The sequence below is a fragment of the Chiroxiphia lanceolata genome, chromosome 5 (assembly GCF_009829145.1).
Source record: "Chiroxiphia lanceolata isolate bChiLan1 chromosome 5, bChiLan1.pri, whole genome shotgun sequence".
NCBI lineage: Eukaryota > Metazoa > Chordata > Aves > Passeriformes > Pipridae > Chiroxiphia > Chiroxiphia lanceolata.
The window spans coordinates 61,567,534-61,585,162 of record NC_045641.1 but is presented as its reverse complement, the minus strand read 5'-3'; the positions used below and the strand labels follow the sequence as shown (position 1 = coordinate 61,585,162).

At 45.7% G+C, this 17,629-nt stretch overlaps 1 protein-coding gene across 1 annotated transcript in view; it reads left to right on the top strand.

The window, feature by feature from the left end:
• The window catches only part of NINJ2 (ninjurin 2), a 47,863-nt gene extending 31,062 nt beyond the window's left edge, over positions 1-16,801 (top strand). Inside the window, exons 2-4 of the mRNA XM_032688754.1 lie at positions 13,094-13,325; positions 14,712-14,895; positions 15,767-16,801. Of these exons, the coding sequence (XP_032544645.1) occupies positions 13,094-13,325; positions 14,712-14,875 (396 nt within the window). The 3' untranslated portion in view covers positions 14,876-14,895; positions 15,767-16,801. The remainder of the gene's footprint in view (positions 1-13,093; positions 13,326-14,711; positions 14,896-15,766) is intronic.
• The last annotated feature ends 828 nt before the right edge of the window (positions 16,802-17,629 follow it).

Here is a 17,629-nt window from a genome sequence, read left to right as displayed (position 1 = left end):
CTTGCAGCGCAGGGAAGAGAAATTTAAGACTTCAGGAGGCTAGTACTGACATTCAGGGCATGTAGTGTTAAAGCAGGAGAGACAGTTTTAACTGAAATTTTATGGGAAGAATGTGTGTCACGCGGTTTGTAGCCACTACTCAAAAGAACACAATCTAGGGCTACAACAACCATTAAAAAAATATATCAGATTTAATAAGGACCAGTTTTACATGCACGACCAACTTCTGAAGTAGTCCTTTTTACAGAGCTTCCCTCCCAAGCTTTGTTGCAAGCACTTCTCACTGTTATCTTCCAGTCACAACTCAGTTCAGGGTCACGTGTGTTATTTCAACACAACATAAAAGCATAAAACTAACTCTAAACCAGATGATTAGTAGGAGGAAATGGAGGAAGAGAGAGCTCTACAGTTACTGCATATTTCTTTTACTGAATGGATTCTTGCAACACTCTTCTTGAATGAGTTACATCAGCATCTTTGAAGACCAAAGAACTGTGCTTTCTGAACTCTTTGCCCTTAGACTTCAATCCCTGCTGTGTAGCTGGTCAGAGAAGTTTCCAAGTTATTCAATGCGCTTTTGCAATACCTCCTAACCCAGGACTATCTAGAAAGTGTATATAACCCCTTTTACTCATAGTTACATCTAAATTTATAATCCACTGGAAGAAAAATTGCCAGTGTATCAGCAGAGGCATAGGAGAAACAATTACACTGCAAAAAGTCTTGTAAGTGTCTTAATGATTTGCCTTTATGACTGAGAACCACCTGCAGATTATCTCATCCGATTTGGCCATTCCTCCTGTCCCCATCCCCCTGTAAATCCAGAGAGCAGATCCTAGAGTTTAGGAAGATGTCCTGATATGGACTTTACAACTGGGCGCTGCAACAGGGGACTCGAGATTCCAGAGCTGAGCTCCTGAACCCTGCAGGACAGGAAGGTGGCAGCAGCTGGAGCAGACACCAGGGGGAGACAAAACTCTGAAGCTCCCTAACACGGAGGGCAGGGGGCAACAGCACTCCCACTGCATCCGCTCACCACTCGGTCTCAGAGGCCAACACAAAGTAAAAAGCAAACCCAGCAGAGGTCCTTTCCTCTCCTGCTGAATTCCTATATGCCTCATCCTCCAAATTCGACTTCTCCTGAAACATATGATTTCACCTTATTCACACCAGCATCCCCTAGACAAAATGCAACTTGCTGATTTTCTCACACAGTTACCCTGTTGTGCCAGTGACTGATGATTTCAGTTTACCATTAACTACTTAATCCAGTTTGCCAGCAGGAACAGGCCAATTACCTACTATTATGAAAAAATTCTGTTCCAGGCTCTTCAGATCTGTCACTTTGATCTTATAAAGTATCTTAATGGTGATGTGTTCAGGGCCACAGTTTTAGAGTATAATTTAATTTAATGTTGTGAACTTTAAGTGGTGATGGCCAAAGATAAGTGTTTCCATTGTTTAACTTCCACTGAACTCAGTGGAAGTTGGACAGGGAAGCCCCAGTACCATTTTTCAGAAGTGGGAGATATTACTGTCCACCAGCTGTTTCATTTCTGATCTCTGCCCAACAGCAATTCACAATTTATGTTTAACATATCGATATACCAATGACCATTTTTATAACCCATTTTATAACCCTGAACTTGGCGTGACTAGCTCTTGCAGCACCATCAAGCTGCACTGAAGGATAGGAAGAAAAAGGAAAACAATCTCATCCGATGAATTCTTCTGTCAACATAGCAAGCTATAAATGCAAACAACAGAATGACCCCACCCTTGAAATTCCTCCAGGAAGACAAGGGGAAGCCAAACTTAATATTTTTAATTACTAAGGAAAACCTTCCATTCTTCTATAACCACCTTAAACCTCCTCCCTGAGCTTTACTGTACTGTATCCTAAGGCAGGGCCTTGGCCCAGCTTTCAATTAAATTATTAATAGAAAAAATAGAGTCAAAGTTTCCCAACTCAGATCCCTCAAGTTGTTAAACTCATATAAAGCAACACAACACTAGATCCACTGCTTTCAGGTTTTCCTCCCGTACCCGAGGTTTTGGGTGCACGTTGTGTTGGATCCTTCCTTCATTCTAAATGTAAGAAGGGTTCCCTTGGTGACCCAGTTAACTGTGTCCCTGGGCCCGAGTTGTTTCTAGTGATAACAAAAACCTTGCTTGGGAATGCCAGGTCCCGCTAAGCCTCTGCAGGGGCTTAATTTCAGACCTTGGACCCCCTGTGTGACAAGGAGATCTCACTGGGCCAGGGTGGGCTTGGAAAAATCAGCACCAAGGGGGGAAAAAAAAAAATAAAATCAAAGAACAGCTCCTCGCCATCTTTTTGCTGTCCCCAACTCATTCACTCTCTCCCACTGTCAGGGTCAGCCTTCTGAAGCAGCCACCTCCAGGGACTCACATGGGACATGGGAATACCCCACAGAGTCCAATGCTGCTGCCTTTCACAATGGGACTTCCCATGTGGGCTGGTATGTGAGCCTGGGTGGGGGCAGATGGGTCTCACCCAGGGCTAGTTTCTTGAAGAATAAAATTCAGCAAACAAGCAAATGGCACAACCGCTCAGCTTGGATGCTGCCAGTTTACTGTATAGAGACTGCAATTTGCACACTCCAGTAAGAAGGGCATGGCTGGGACACACTTCCCCACATCAAGGTGGTGTAGGAGGATGGTTGCCCATTTGTTCTCTGCCAGCTCTTGTTTCCTTGGCCATCAGAAGGTGCTAGAAGAGAGAAGAGTCCCAGAGCCCACACCACGGGGCAATGCAGGGGAAAGAGGGTGAGTAACTCAGCAAGCATCAGGGAGAAGGCTCTTTCGGGGACTTTAGGGAGACCAGCAGGTTTATACATAGAAGGTAGTCCATGGAAGTTGCTGAGAGGGACACCAAGATGGAAGGAATAGACTCGCTGTGAACAGACATTTATTTATTTTTTTAAGTTAATATCTCACCCAACCATTTCTCTAATTAAAAACTCCCCCCTTTTTTTTTTTTAGCTTAACAGACTGTTCTCATATCTCCAGTTTCACAAACTAGACACTTTTTTCTTTATTTGTGTGTGCCTTTTGATGTGAGGCAATTCCATCTCAAGGTTTCGTCTAATTTGAGTTTCTGTCACATATGGCCAAAAAAACAAGTTCTGGCACAAAACTCACCCTGACCCCATCTGGATTTTCCTGTTGGTTCAGATTCACATAGCTTTAGCTAACAGCAGCGAGACTGCAGAGAAGCCTGAACATTTCCTGGGCAATATCACCCCCAAAACACTGTCTGTGTCCCCCAGATAAAAGACATTAGATGTGCCAATGAAAGAGGAAAATGGGAAAGGAAGAGCCAAAGCGTGGAATTACTTGATTCCGACAGTGAGCAAGGACTCAGCAAGGTGCAGTTTGAAGGAAGGGAGGTAATGCTGCATCTATCAGAAAACTAGATCAGATTCTGGCTTACTTCTGTTGCAGCTGCCTGTGTGCTCCTAAGCAAGTTCATGCCTGTCATAACAGGGTGCCCATGATGTGATGAGGTGCCTGAGTGTCACTTGAATCTGAAAATAGAAGCATCCCCTCCTTATGGGACATCCCCCTTGCCTCTGCAATTGAGGTAACTCCTTCTTGACTTGAACTACAGTGACAACTTTTCCTGAAAGATGAGAGGAGTAAAGAGCCATTGTGCTCAACACCTTACCTGCTTACAGGGTTCAGAGGGGCAAAAGCTCAATCTCAGCTGCTCAGAAGGGACCTCTAAGCCTCTAAGGCATTTCCCTGAGTGTATTCCATTGCTTTATAGCTCTGAACTTGTAAATGGTTCCCACCAGATAGGTCTAAGAAGGTCTGCCAATCACTTATGTGTTCAAGAGCTGTCTTGCACAGCTGAGCTCACTCTTCTTCATTACCTTTGGAGAATGCCTAAGGAGACATCCCCAATGGTCCCTGGGATACAGGTGAAAACCAGCTGCATTCCCTAGCAGGAATTTTTTTTGAGTATCTTCTTGATTCAGTCTTGCTTCATGCTGAAGCAATGCAGGCCCAAACTGCTCAGTGCTTTGTCTCTCGAAGAAGGATTGAAACTTAATCCAGTGCATATGCGTGGCATGTGCTTGAGTGTGGGAGAGACCAAAACCCCTGAGTTCCACTGTTTATGGATGCAATGTCATCAGCTCTGCCTCTGTTGAAACCCTTGGTCATGTTCTTCCTTTTTTCCACTTGGATTCCCACAGCTTTTTTTCCATGGAGAGCCCCGAGCGCTCTGAGGGTGGCCAGGGGCACATAAATGCCCAAATCTGCAGATGAACCTGAACTCCAGTGCCTTGGAGAGAGGTTTACCTGGGAAATACTGCGAGATGTAAACCATCCTGGGAAGAAAAACAAACCCAACCCTACCTAGTTTCATCAGCTTCAGTGACTTTACCTGCATGATGAATTCGGTCCATGTGTATTCTGTACACAACACAGGCACATATTGCACTTCTGCAGTAGATTTTGGCCCTCTCTCCCTACACATCACCCATATGAACATTCTTATTAATTTACAGATGGGGAAAACTATAATCCAGGGAGAGCAAGTAGGATGCCCTGAGCCACACAGCAAATGACAAATTAACCTTGGACTTCCTCATATGAAAAGCAACATCAGGCCAGGGCTGGGTCAGTTTTGAATACAGAGTTACAGGTCACCGGTTTACAGGACACAAGGGACCATTGCTATATGCTTGCCCCATTCTAAGACTTCTCTCTCCCCCCCTCCTCCAAACATCTGCTACAAACCACAGTCAGAGGGGAATTGGACCTTTGGTCTGATCCAGTACAGCTGTTACCATGTTCCCTCAGTTTTAGAAATCAACCTGACCCCTCAGCATTGGACACAAACACCCTTAGACTTGGTAGAAGTTCAATTTTAGGACCTTGCTTTATGAATGTTTTGTATTAAAATGATTTATATGAACACATTTGCTCTTTGGATCTGGCAGCAGCCTGCGATCAAGCCCAGCTTTTCTTAATATTTTGGGCCATAAGCCATCCAGCTTGGGGATTTATTCATCTTAACGTGTTTAGCTTTGTAAGCACAATGCAGTAGTTACTGTTGTGCCTCCCGGCTGCTCTTCCATTTTTTATAAACTCATTTTCTCTGCTAACCTACTTTGAATTTTTTCTTGTAAAGCTGTTTTTAGTCTTCCTCTGATTCCCTTCCTCCCCCTTTTTTTCTTCCCTCCCCCAAAACACTGGGATAAAACTGCTCTGGGCACTAAACACTAGTGACTTGAATAGGCTCCAGCTTCTATAGCCTGACTTTGGAAATAATTGTTCCCACTAATCCTTTTGAGTGCACTCCCAGTTCCATATATTCAAAGAGCTGTCCCCCCACCACCACAAATACACACCCAATTGCTTCTGTTCAACAATCAGAGATCATGCATCAGCACCTTGTAGTTGCTGGTGCCAAGCAGCTCTTGAGCCCCAAACCCACTAACTGCTTCTGAGCTACAGATGGAGGCTCCTCCACCACTGTCACTGCCTTTCCCACCTTGTCCTCATCCCAACTACCTGGAAAAGAAAAATCATCTTCTATTCCAGCTCAGCCCTGCAGCCTGCCAGTTGATTCCTGGATCCCTTCAATTCAGTATCATAAATACACTTAACGAGGGAGTTTAATATAGATTTGGTAAGACAGTTATTTGAGCGATACATAATTTATGTTGCCCTGTAGCATAGGAAGCCTTGAGTGGCGTATGAGAGTGAACAGATTCAAGAAACTCGCCAGACAGCAGAGTGCTAAAGGGGGAAAAGAGCAGGGGAGAAAAAGGAGACAGCAACCCAGGGAAGGAGGTGCATGAAGTAGGAGAAGAGCTCGATAGCAGAAAGAAGTGTGAAAGACAGACAAGGTGAAAGGCACAGGGTGAGAAAAGAATGGAGAAGGAGAGAATAGAAGAAGATGAAAAGAGAAAGGAGAAGCTGAACAGAAGATGCAGACGGGGGCAGAGAGTCTGCAGGATGAATAAGAGATGAGAAGCAGCATGGAAAGGGAGAAATAAAGAGCAGAGCATGCACACTCGATGCGACAAGCAGGTCTCTGCAGGCTGCGAGTGCCGCAGCCAGCCGGGAAGCAGAGCCGACTGCTGTGTCAGCTGGAGGGCAAGGGCAAGGAGAGGTGCCCCAGCTCTCATGGGGCTCTGCTACCTCGTGACTCACCCCTGCTCCCCCTGCCAGCCACAGCCAGGGGACTGCCTGGCTTCCCTACCCACTTCCATCCCCTCAGCTCCACGTGGTGTTAGGTTTTGCTGTTAGCCTCCTGCTCTCGTGTGGCCTCATTTCAGGAGCTGTAGGGAGAATATGATGCCAGCCTTTCAGCTGGATAAATTGGAGAGGCTCTGCTGGCACTCTCACCCAACCACACATTCATCCTTGAGCAGCTGTAGTGTCCTACTTTGGCACCCCTTGGCTCAAGGATGAGCTTAAATGCTGCACTATGGTGACACCTCTGCCAGAGGGACTTCACCACGTTTTCTTGCAGCTATGAGGTGAGACGCAGGAGGCAGACAAAGCAAATGGAGAGAGGGAGTTTGGTAGACCAGAGAACACAAACAGCGCTCGTCAAGCACACAGGATCTGTGCCTGCCATTTGCCTAGGCTCCCACTTTGGAAAAGGCACTGCCCCTCAGCTCCTGGAAGTCACATTTTGGTTGGAGAGCTTTCATCCAAAGAGTTAGTGTCAATTAGCTCTCCATTAAACTCAGCAGTGACCTGTCACAGAAGTATGGGAACACCTCAGAGACAGATCTCCATCAGGACCAGCCTGGTACATGGAAAGATACTAGAAAAGCACCCCTGATGTATTTTCTGGAATTTATGCAATATGAAGGCAATGAATTGAAGGCAACACAACCATTTGGCTCCAAACAGGACCCCTAGTGAGCAGAACAGATGGCTATATTAAAAGGAAAAAACCCTAAGCACAACTGGACTAGTCAATAGCCTCCACAGAGGCTGAAGAGGGGGCCTGACCCTGAACACTCAGTTTTCCTTTTGCCTGCAGTATCCATGACGAGGTTTACTATTACTTCTGTTCGTGGAACGCAGCCAAGATACTTGCTGTTGTGCCAAAATGGAGAAAAATAGCCTTTGCCTCACAAAGTTTACAATATAGCTGGTATTGACCTAAGTGCTCCCTGTGTATCCCTTCTCTTGCACACGTGTGGCTGTGCATGGACCTGCTTCCCTGCCTGCAGGCTGGCACATACAGCTCTGTAAGGGAATTCCAACCCTGTGGGTGAGCAGGCATCTGGCCATCGCTGCTCTTCCCGGTGCTGCCGCTCTCTGTGCCCAGGGACAAAGGCCAAAAATAGTTAAATTCGCTCCCTTCATCCCAAGTGAAGTGGTCAGGTGCTGCAGGGAGTCAGCTTCCCTGGTAAAGAAGAATAACTAATAACTGTGCCCTTAAAAGCAGACACACTGATGGAGAGCTGGGTCTTTAACCTCTCTACTTGCGGCCCACAGAAAGGTGACTGTGCTTCTCTCCTACCTTGCAAGGTGATGACGACATTCAACGTGCTTTAACCTTCATCAACTGATGTTTACAAAGTATTTCTAAAGCTGATGAGTGGCCAACACTGTGGAAACACCTCCCGGGTTTTCCCTGGTGCTGTGTGTGCTCCCTGTGAGCAGTTGGCTGTTTATCAGGCGGGATCCCCGTGGCGGGAGTCCCCACACTCACCCCTCCGAGTGCACAGCCTACATCCATGTCTCTGTTTTCTTTGGCATTCTCCAGCATTCCCCTTGGAACAAATGGCCAGTAATACAGCTTCTACTCAGACATCCCCCTCTGACAGAGTGCTCCTACGAAGAGGATTATCATTCTCATACTTGTGAGCCCCATGCTGTCCCACTGTCTCTTTCAGGCTGTTCTCCCCTGGGGATAGGGTCACAAAACCCACAAAGTACACACAGATTGGCAATTAAATCTGCTCTCTGATTTGTTTTTTTTTCCTTTTTTTTTTTTTTTTCTGCCCTGAAAAACACAACCAGCAAAACTGCAGGTTCTGTAGAAATTGTCCAAGAAAGTTTAAGAAAGCTCTGTGCTCCCCTCGGCCCAAAATCTGCCAGCTTTAAAAGAAATATTTAGATGAACCTCCTCCAAAAGTTTACAGAAGAAAGGTAGCTATTTCTTGTAAGAATAAATGCATAATAAACCCCAAAGAATTTCTCCCGAAAACAAATTTTAGTGGAAATTTTTCAGGTAGTTTCAGTGAGCTGTGGAGCTCAGCATGCCCTCTGGTGCCAGAACCAGGTTTCACAGGCCCTGAAACCTGCCAGCTCCCTACAGCAAAAAGAGAGATCAAGTTCAAAAAAGAATTAAAAAAAAAAAAATAAATCCCACACTCGTAGTGATATTCATGCTGCTTTGTCCAAGAATTCCTCCAAAAATCAAAAATAACAATAGAAGTGAAATTGGAATATTTGTGTTTGTGCATGCTTTGAGTAAGAATTAAGCCTCTGACTTATAAAACGTAGACGGGTGCCTCACTCAGTCTCTTTAGGGATCTGTATTGCTGCGCCACGTTTACACAAAAGCAAATGGAAAGGGGATTTGCCTGAGGTCAGACTGAAGCCAGCAGAGTCTTTGCAGGGAAAGAGGTTGTTTCACATGGAAAGCCAAAACATCCAGAAATGGGGCACAGGAGATCAGCCCCAGCACCAGTTCATCCAGCACTGTTGCATGACTGGGATGGAATTTTTCAAGTCCCAGTTTCCCTACTCTTAAAGAGTGGGCAATAGTGACAGATCCCCATCTTGGGAAAGTGCTGCTTACTGGTAGGTGCTCTTTTCCAGCAGACATGCTGGCTCTGCAACAACGCTTTCAAGATGAACTTGGTGTCTGACTACCAGATCCAGGTTTCCTTTCTTTGACACATTATAGAGAAAAGGCAGTGATCTCCACTTTCTCAAGGGGAACACTTCCAAAGCGACTAGAAAGACACCAGCTCTAGCCTGATGACATAAATCACTTTGATGAGCCTTCAGGTATGTCCCGTGACTTGACTTAGGGTTCTGCTTGCCAAAAGGGAATCATAGTCTCCTCAGTGATCCCACACAACCTCCCACAGCTGTCTGGCCAATCCTGCTACAGGGAAACCCAAGTTGCTTGTGAATCAGCTCCTGAGCTGCAGCAGTTTACAGGACCGAACTTTTAAACAAAGCAAAAGCAGAAGTGGTCTTCAGAAAGCTATGCAAGCATTCTGACAGCTAAAAAAAAGGTCACAACCACACATTCAAACCCCACAGACACAGTAGTTCACTGGTGACAGCTACGGCACAGGCATCCCAAGCAAATCCATCCCCCTGCATTAATCCAAATGCCAGGTCTCTGAAGGCTCCTGGTTTGTTTAAGCCTCTCCTTATTTGAGATGTCAGGCTTCCATTTCTAGCTGCTGGACTAGACAGAACACTGAGGGCCAAAGCCATAAAACACCTGGATTTCTCTAACTTTTCCTTGCATCTTAAGTGTGTCGTGCTGGAGTGTGTTAACAGAAAGGCAATGAAGCTGGTGAAAGAACTAGAGCACAGGTCCTATGAGGAGCAGCTGAGGGAGCTGGGGTTGTTCAGCCTGGAGAAAAGGAGGCTCAGGGGAGACCTCATCACTCTCTACAACTACCCAAAAGGAGGTTGTAGCCAGGGGGGTGCTGGGGGGCCACCCATCACAAATCTTAAGCTACTCAAGTTTAGTGTCCAGCTTTCATCAGCCTTTGTCCTTTTGGCACTCTTTCTGGATCTGTCTGGACTGAGAGAGCTTTGAATCTGGAGTCACACCTTTTCCATTGCAAAGGTTTCCCAGTTCCAGTTACTCCACATAGGAGAGCAGTACCTGCCTGTGTTTTCATGTCCCAAACAGGAACATGCTGTCACGCTTGTCCATGCAAGAGAAGCCCACAGGAAAGCTCTCTTTTTTCATTGCCTGATCATCTGGGTCACAGAGCTCAGTACATTGCAACTCTGTCCCATTCCACACTCCAGGTAAAGGAGCATGGGGGCAGCTCAAAAGGAGGACGTGTTTTCATTCAACAAGCTCCTGACTTGCTTTATTTTTCTCCACGTAAGCAACTAGAAACAGATGTCTCAGCCTCCTTGTACCAGTCACTCATTTAACAAAAGCTCTGTCCTGTTTGTACAGCGTCCTTGTTCTCGCACCCTTAACTCATCATTACACAGAGATAAATTATCAATGCTCAGCCTTGTGATGCTGCAAGGAACAGGGTTGATTCCTCAGGAATAAGGAAAACAGCACATGAGAGGGATCAAATCACAAACCTTGCACCATTTCGTATTAGTTCCTCTCTGTTTCAACAGGATTGTGTGCTTTTAGGCCAACTGAGAGGGAGTAGTACCTCAGCAAATATTTTTAAAATGTGTTCACAGGATCTGGCCTTTTGCTGGCCTCCTTTCCTCAAGATGCAAGTTTCCTCTATGCTACCCCTGACACCACACTGTAATGTTTAAGTCTTGAACACCTACACACTGCCTTGGATTTCTTTGCCTGCTTACAGTATCTTTTAACTTCTATCTTCCACAGCAAGAAATACAAGCTTTGCAAAAGAACCACTTAACCACAGTAATATCACTGTCAGAAACTGCAAGAATTATGTTTTAAGCTGTCATATTAAAAAAAAAAAAAAAAAAAGAAGATCACCCAAAGCCCTTTCCTACCCCTAGCTAGCCACTTCTCAGGGATCACAGCTCACCAATAGGTCAGAACAGACACAGTCTTTCCTGCTCACTTTTTTGTATGTGGCTTTGTCACATGAAGGTGACCACTAGAACGGGGCCACAACTCCCTTTCAAAATTGAACTCCAACTTCAGCATTGGACACACGACCATATACAGTGCTCTCCCAGGATCACTGGTTTTGCTCACACTCTCCTGGCACAGAGAAAGGCACTCTGGCACAGGGATGCACAGAGACCCAAGACCACAGCATAAAGCACTAGTTGTGACACTTCCCTAGTGTCCTGCCTAGAGCATGGAGGAAAGACTACATTTTCTACTTTACCTAATACAAAGAGATGAAAAAAAGCACTTACCATTTGATGTAGGCATTTCCAGTATGCACCTCAGGAAATCTCTCTCACCACTTTGAGCAAAAGAAGGCTCCCTCAGGCCCAGCCTAGCCTTTACCTCTGGTTTTAAAGGGTTCCCATCAGACAGTGCTGAGGGCAAGGCTGTTGGTCTTTACTGCAGCTGACAGGAGGCTGATTACCCAGAACCAAAGTCTGTCTGGCATATCTAAGTGTTGGGGTGTTTTTCTTTTTAAGGTAAGAAGAGCATAGCTTACTGCAGATAGATCCAAATCTTCTGTAACTGTTGCCTTTGCTGGCGGTTTATTACCAGCCTATGATGATGAATTGAAAATTATCATCCACTTTTCTGACTTTTTGTTTTTTTTCATCACTTGGGTCAAGACAGCTAACAGGTGAACTCACTAAGAGAAACACAGAGAAAAGGTGGATGGCTCAGCCAAATTACCTACATCTTACAATTAGATTAAAGGCAACCAGGTGATTTGGCTCTTACAAACAGCTGTTTCTTTCCCCTGACAAAAAAATGTGTCTGAATGATTAGTTAAAGTCAGGTGTGATGGATCCCACCCCTTGTCTTGTTGCATTTCGGTGCCTGATGCTCTGAAGAAATACTGCCCTTGGTTTCAAAAACAAGAAAGTGGATCATCCCATCTGCTCTAGCACCTTGTCTAAGACAGAAGCCAGCAAAAAATGTTCAGAGAATCATAGAACTCCTTAGGCTGGAAATGATCTTTAAGATCATCAAGTCCAGCCATTAACCTAGTACTGCCAAGACCACCAGTAAACCATGTCCCCAAGTGCCACATCTACATGTCTTTTAAATACCTCCAGGCATGGTGACCCAACCACTTCCCTGGGCAGTCTGTTCCAGTGCCTGACAAGCCTTTTGTTAAAGAAATCTTTTCCTAATATCCAATCTAAACCTCTCCTGGTGCAACTTGAGGCCATTTCTTCTTGACCTATTGCTTGTCAATAGGACAACTTGTCTTGAGAGAAGAGACTGGCCCCCGCTTGGCTGCAATCTCCTTTCAGGGAGTTGTAGAGAGTGAAGAGGTCTTCCCTGAGCCTCCTTTTCTCCAGGCTAACCCCCCCAGCTCCCTCAGCTGCTCATAGGACTTACTCTCTAGAACCTTCACCAGCTTCGTTGCCCTTCTCAGGACTCGCTCCAGCACATCAATGTTCTTCTTGTAGTGAGGGGCCCAAAACTAAACCCAGCATTCAAGATATGGCCTCCCCAGTGCCCAGTGCAGGGGGATGATCTCTTTTCTGGTTGTGCTGGCCACACTATTTTTGATACAGGCCAGGATGCCATTGGCCTTTTTGGCCACCTGGACACACTGACAGCTCATGTTCAGCCAGCAGCCCCAGGCCCTTTTCCATCAGGGAGCTTTCCAGCCTCTCTTACCCAAGTGTGTAGTGTTGCATGAAGTTGTTGTGACACAGGTGCAAGACCCAGCTCTCATTTTGTTGAACGTCATGAAAGGGGTCTCAGCTCATTGATCCAGCCTGTCCAGATCCCTCTACAGAGCCTTCATATCCTCCAGCAGAGCAACACTCCTGCCCAGTGTGGTGTGGCCTGCAAACTCGATCCTCTCATCCAGATCACTGATAATGACATTAAACACAACACCCGACCCAAAGAGAAGATCTCTCTCTAACCCCCTGTAAGTTTGAGGCTTGTCTGTGCCCTGAAGGAGGAGAATTTAATATTCTTTGCAAAACCCGTGGCTTTGGGTAATCTACATTTTTGTAACTCTGGACAAGCTTGTTTTCCACAAAAATACCCGGTATTTTTTTAACCTTGCTCAGCTCTTGATCACTGCAAGTATCTTGCCCCTATTAATACCACAAGGTGACTCTGAGGGGAAACTGGGTGCTCTCGACACGTTTAAAACACCCAACTTTGACTCCTTCCCAGGCTTTCTAGACAAACCCCAAGGAGGAGGCAGCACCCTGTGTGGCACAGATGTGTCTGCTGGTTTAGCAGTATCACCAGTTCATGGGATTTCTCCTGTGCCCCCAGGGTGTGAATCCTCATCTCCGGATCAACGGGCCGATGAACATCAACCACTATGCGACGAAGAAGAGCGTGGCCGAGAGCATGCTGGACGTGGCGCTGTTCATGGCCAACGTCACGCAGCTCAAAGCCGTGCTGGAGCAAGGGACGTCCTTCCAGTACTACGCCACCCTCATCGTGCTCATCAGCATCTCCCTCTTCTTCCAGGTGATGATCGGGATTCTCCTCATCATCACTGGTAAGGTGGCCACTGAAGGCTGTGCACCCTCGCAGGGTGCTGCAGGGGCAGAGAACCCCATGGCTTGGCTGGTGTGGGGGTGGAAGGGAGAAGCCTCTTCTCCCAAATCATTCCCTTCTGGCTCCAACCAGAGCTGCAGAAGGGTTGAAGGCAGCTTGATGTGGGTGGTAGGGAGGTCTGTGTCACCGCTTTTCGAAGTGGTGAGTGGGTTGTTTTTCACTTGCACAACATCTCTGAGCACAACTCTTCCTTCACTTTCTCACTGCTGACCCTCTGTCACAGTGAAAGACCTGGGTTTTGGCCAAGGTGGGCCATTTGCTGCCCTTGCTGTTATATGCTCTTTCATGTAGCTCCTGCAGACACTACATTTTAGCCTTGAGCTTTTAGGTTCACTTGAGCTATGACTTAACAGAACAATTTAGGCAGAGGTATTTCCTATATTAACCCCACTTTAACCAATTCCACAGTTCTCCTAGTGCCCTACAGACAGTATATTAACATCAGCATTTCAGACAGGCTCCCCCAGTGCTCCATCTGATACAGGAGTTGCTATATTTCCATCTCCAACACTACTCAGTATTAAAAGCCTGCAGAACACTGCGTTTTCCTGTATATCCTATGTGGGCTTTTATGTGGGACAGAGGATTGAAGGCTACGGGAAATCCTGTGATGTGTTCCTTCCCCTGCCCCACATGCCACAGCCTTTCCTGGTGGCAGCTGTGGTGGATGGAGCCAGCTGTGAGGAGAAAGGGGACAGGGGACAACAGCTGAGAGCAGGGAGCTACAAGGATGCTGCTTACATGGCTTATTGGCCAGACAGCCCCTGTAAACCTGAATTCCTGTTGTCTGAACACGTCAGTGTCCATCAGCTAGGGATGATCCCATTTATGTACCCAGATACCTTCTGGTCTGTGGGTGAGGAGGGGGTTGATAGCTGTGTCAGATCACATATATGAGATCTGGGTGTCAAAGAGGAACCGGCCTCCCAACCCAAGTACAACATTGCTGACCTTGTCTCTCATGTCACACAGCCTTCCCTCGCCATGTCCCATGGCCATGCAGTACAGGGGGCATGGCACACGTCTGGCTTGTGTGCAGCAGTAACCTGGCTATTTATGGTTGACCCACTGCAGGGCCACGGCACCTCCACGGCAAAACAAATACATGACATTAAAAAAAAAAAAGTGTTTTTCTCTGCTCCATTCTTCTACATCATCTTAGAGCAAGTTGTGGCTCCTGTTAAATTCCTGGGACTATTCCCCCCACTCTGTGGCCTCAGTGCCCAGGGGCACCATGGACATTCACCAGGCAGGGAAAGCTTGCAGGGGCTGGGGGACTTGGAGTCAATCTGCAAACCTCCCTCTCTTTTTGCACTGTATCGCACAGCTCGTTTGAACCTGAATGACATTGCAAAGCAACCCCGCCTGAATATTCTCAACAACGCTGCCACAGCTCTCATCTTCATCACAGTCATCCTCAACATCTTCATCACAGCCTTTGGGGTACAGAAGACTGGCCTCTACCCTAACAGGAATTTTCGACCTTATTAAGTCATGGGGCACAGAGTCAGGTAAGAAAGGGGTGAGCTCCCACCACTGCCAGCCCCTGGGAAGGCTCTCAATTTCAGAAAATATCACTGTAAGGTGGAGAAGGCAAAGATGCACAAATTAACAAAGCCTGTCTAGAGGCATGTTGCTGTCCCACAAGAATCTGGGGCCACTGAAAAAATTCCCTCAGAGAAGCAGGATTTCTCCTTTAAAGCAAGACCACCAAACATCTCAGTTGCTGGGATTTATCAGCAGCAAGGGGTTTTTGGAAGGCTGCAGACTTCATGCTAGATACAAATTGCAGTTGTGGATGGGAGCTAAACTTGGGAAAGAAAATGCATTCTGGGAGGTATCCAGAGATGGCAGCGCTATTAGCAGAAGAAAAGGAACGTGCTGGTTAGGCCAGGGTAAAAGAGCCCTTCTCAACAGCCAGTGTGGTTTGGCAGGGACTCTTTTAAGAATCCAGTGCTCATTTTCAACAGTCTTGTTAATAAGAGTCCAACCAAATACCTGGGTTCCCATGTCAGGTCAGTGAGGGAATGACACGTTCTTAGATCAAAAGAACTTTAGGTCAAGAAGTAAAGGTCACAGCTCTTTGCTAACATGGCCTGCAACATGTGAACACAGTTTAAATGCAATATACTGGGGCAACAGCCAACAGGAAAGCTCAACAGACACCTGATATGATGAGGAAGGATGCAAAGGTCAAAAGCCTCTATAAAAACACTGCTTGCTTGGGATCCAGAAGGGTGCAAGCGCTGAAGAGCAGCAGCCCATATGTGTAGGGGTGGTCATGGTGTCGAGTGACTCAGTGTGCTGTGACTGCTCCTCTCTGGCTACACAGCACAGAGGAGCCTGCTCTGACCTTACTGGCACTTCTTATCTTCCCTGCAGGATCTGAGGAGTGCAGTTGGATGGAAAAGCTCTCCTCCTCTACGTCTTCGCTGACCTCAGCAGGAGCCCATCGACAAATCCAGAAAACTGGGTTAAACTTTCAAAACTCTGTGTGTGTCATGGTATACTGGCCCCCTCCTGTAATGCTTTTGCTGTTCTGAAGGGGTGGAAACATCACCTTTCCAAACTAGAGCAAACTTTGCAAGGGAATAGCAGCAGGTACATGGTTTCAAAGCACAGTTCTGTAAATCTCATCTCTTACTGCTTCACATATTCAATATTGGCTCATTCAGTAGAGAAGACTGAATGATTTACTTTGTAGGCTAAATAAATAAGAAGAGTCCAGCTTTTTTTTTTGTCTCAAATGTAAGTCTCTCTCCTTAAAGCAATTCTATCTAATAGTTTACATCCCAAGTGTTGGAATGGGTTTCTCACACTAAAGAAAGTTCTCATGGGAGGACAGAAAAGTGTGTGCACGTCAACATAGTTAAACCAGTTCAAATGTTTTCCTACTTGTTTAAAATTAAATGCAACACAGTTAAGAAAACAATCAGGTACTTCCAGCATTGGAATATTAACAATGACAAAAAATACTTATTATGGTCTGATGTCATCATCAGGGACCTATCAGGAATGATGTCAGAATGGCCTGACAGTATTTAGTAGAAAATGAAGAAACATTATACATAAGGAAACAGTCTGGGCTTATTGCCACAATGAGAAATGACAGTTACATAGTGTATTACTTCATTAAATAATCACCATTATAGTTTATGGTCTTATCAGTAATACAAATGTTTTAAAATATATTGATTTTATATTGATAATGCTGGAAATTCCCTTGTATTAGAACAATTTGTTTCCTTAAAAAAAAGAGCCTTTGAATTAACAAGTTTCCAGATTTTTTTGAAGGAGTAAAAATTTTTGATTCTAAATTTAACTTTGTAGTCATGCTAAGAAATGGATATTTTAATAGCCTTGTGTAAACCTGTTAAAACAATTACATGCTCTTCTGATTATTAAATGATTTTTTCATTGTACTGCAAAATCAGAGCTCAATATGGGTTTTTAATTTTGCATATCCTTGCTACCACTGAGACAGAAATGCCATGAAGATGTCCTCATAGTGGTCTTCAGGAGCTAGTGGAAGTGTCTGACACTTAGAAATAGATACAGACAGACTTCATTTGTATTCTGTATTTGGCTTTACAGACCTAAATTTCACTGTAAGTCACAGGTGGTGCTTTTTTCTGGAGACGGTGTGAATCATTTTGCTTAGAAGGTGGTGGGTAAGGCCATGGGCCAGCATCAGCTGGTACCTGCAAATGACTTTTTGGGAGCTGAAGGAAAGTTGCATAAAAAGAGGAGGGCGGAAAATACCAGTTATGTATTTACCAGAATTTAAAGCGGCAAAGCTGAGCACGGTCTGGGATCTGTTTGGTGAAGCAGGTAAAGACTTGTCCTCCACTTTATCTGGGAGATGACAGGTCTGGAGTGACACTGAATTTGCTGCTTAACTCAGTTCTTGCTCTGTGCCAAGACTGACAGCAGACAGGGGTGGATGTTTCTGGGAAGACTGTTATCCTGCTCTCCTCTAGAAAAAGGCTTCACTGTAGGGGTAACCAAGCCACTTGTGGGCAAAGCAAAACCACAAGCTAAGGGCTCTCAGCCACTATTGGCCAGCTGGGTTCATGAAAAGGTAAAATGTTATGCATTCCGTGCGCAGATCCCAAACCCTAGGACTCGTTGCTTCATGGAGCAGCAGGCAAAGCAATTAGCATTGATGACTGAATGTAAAGAGAGGGAAAAAAAGAAAAGGTTCAGCTGGGAAAGAAGCAGTGAGGGGAATTTCCTTACCAGATC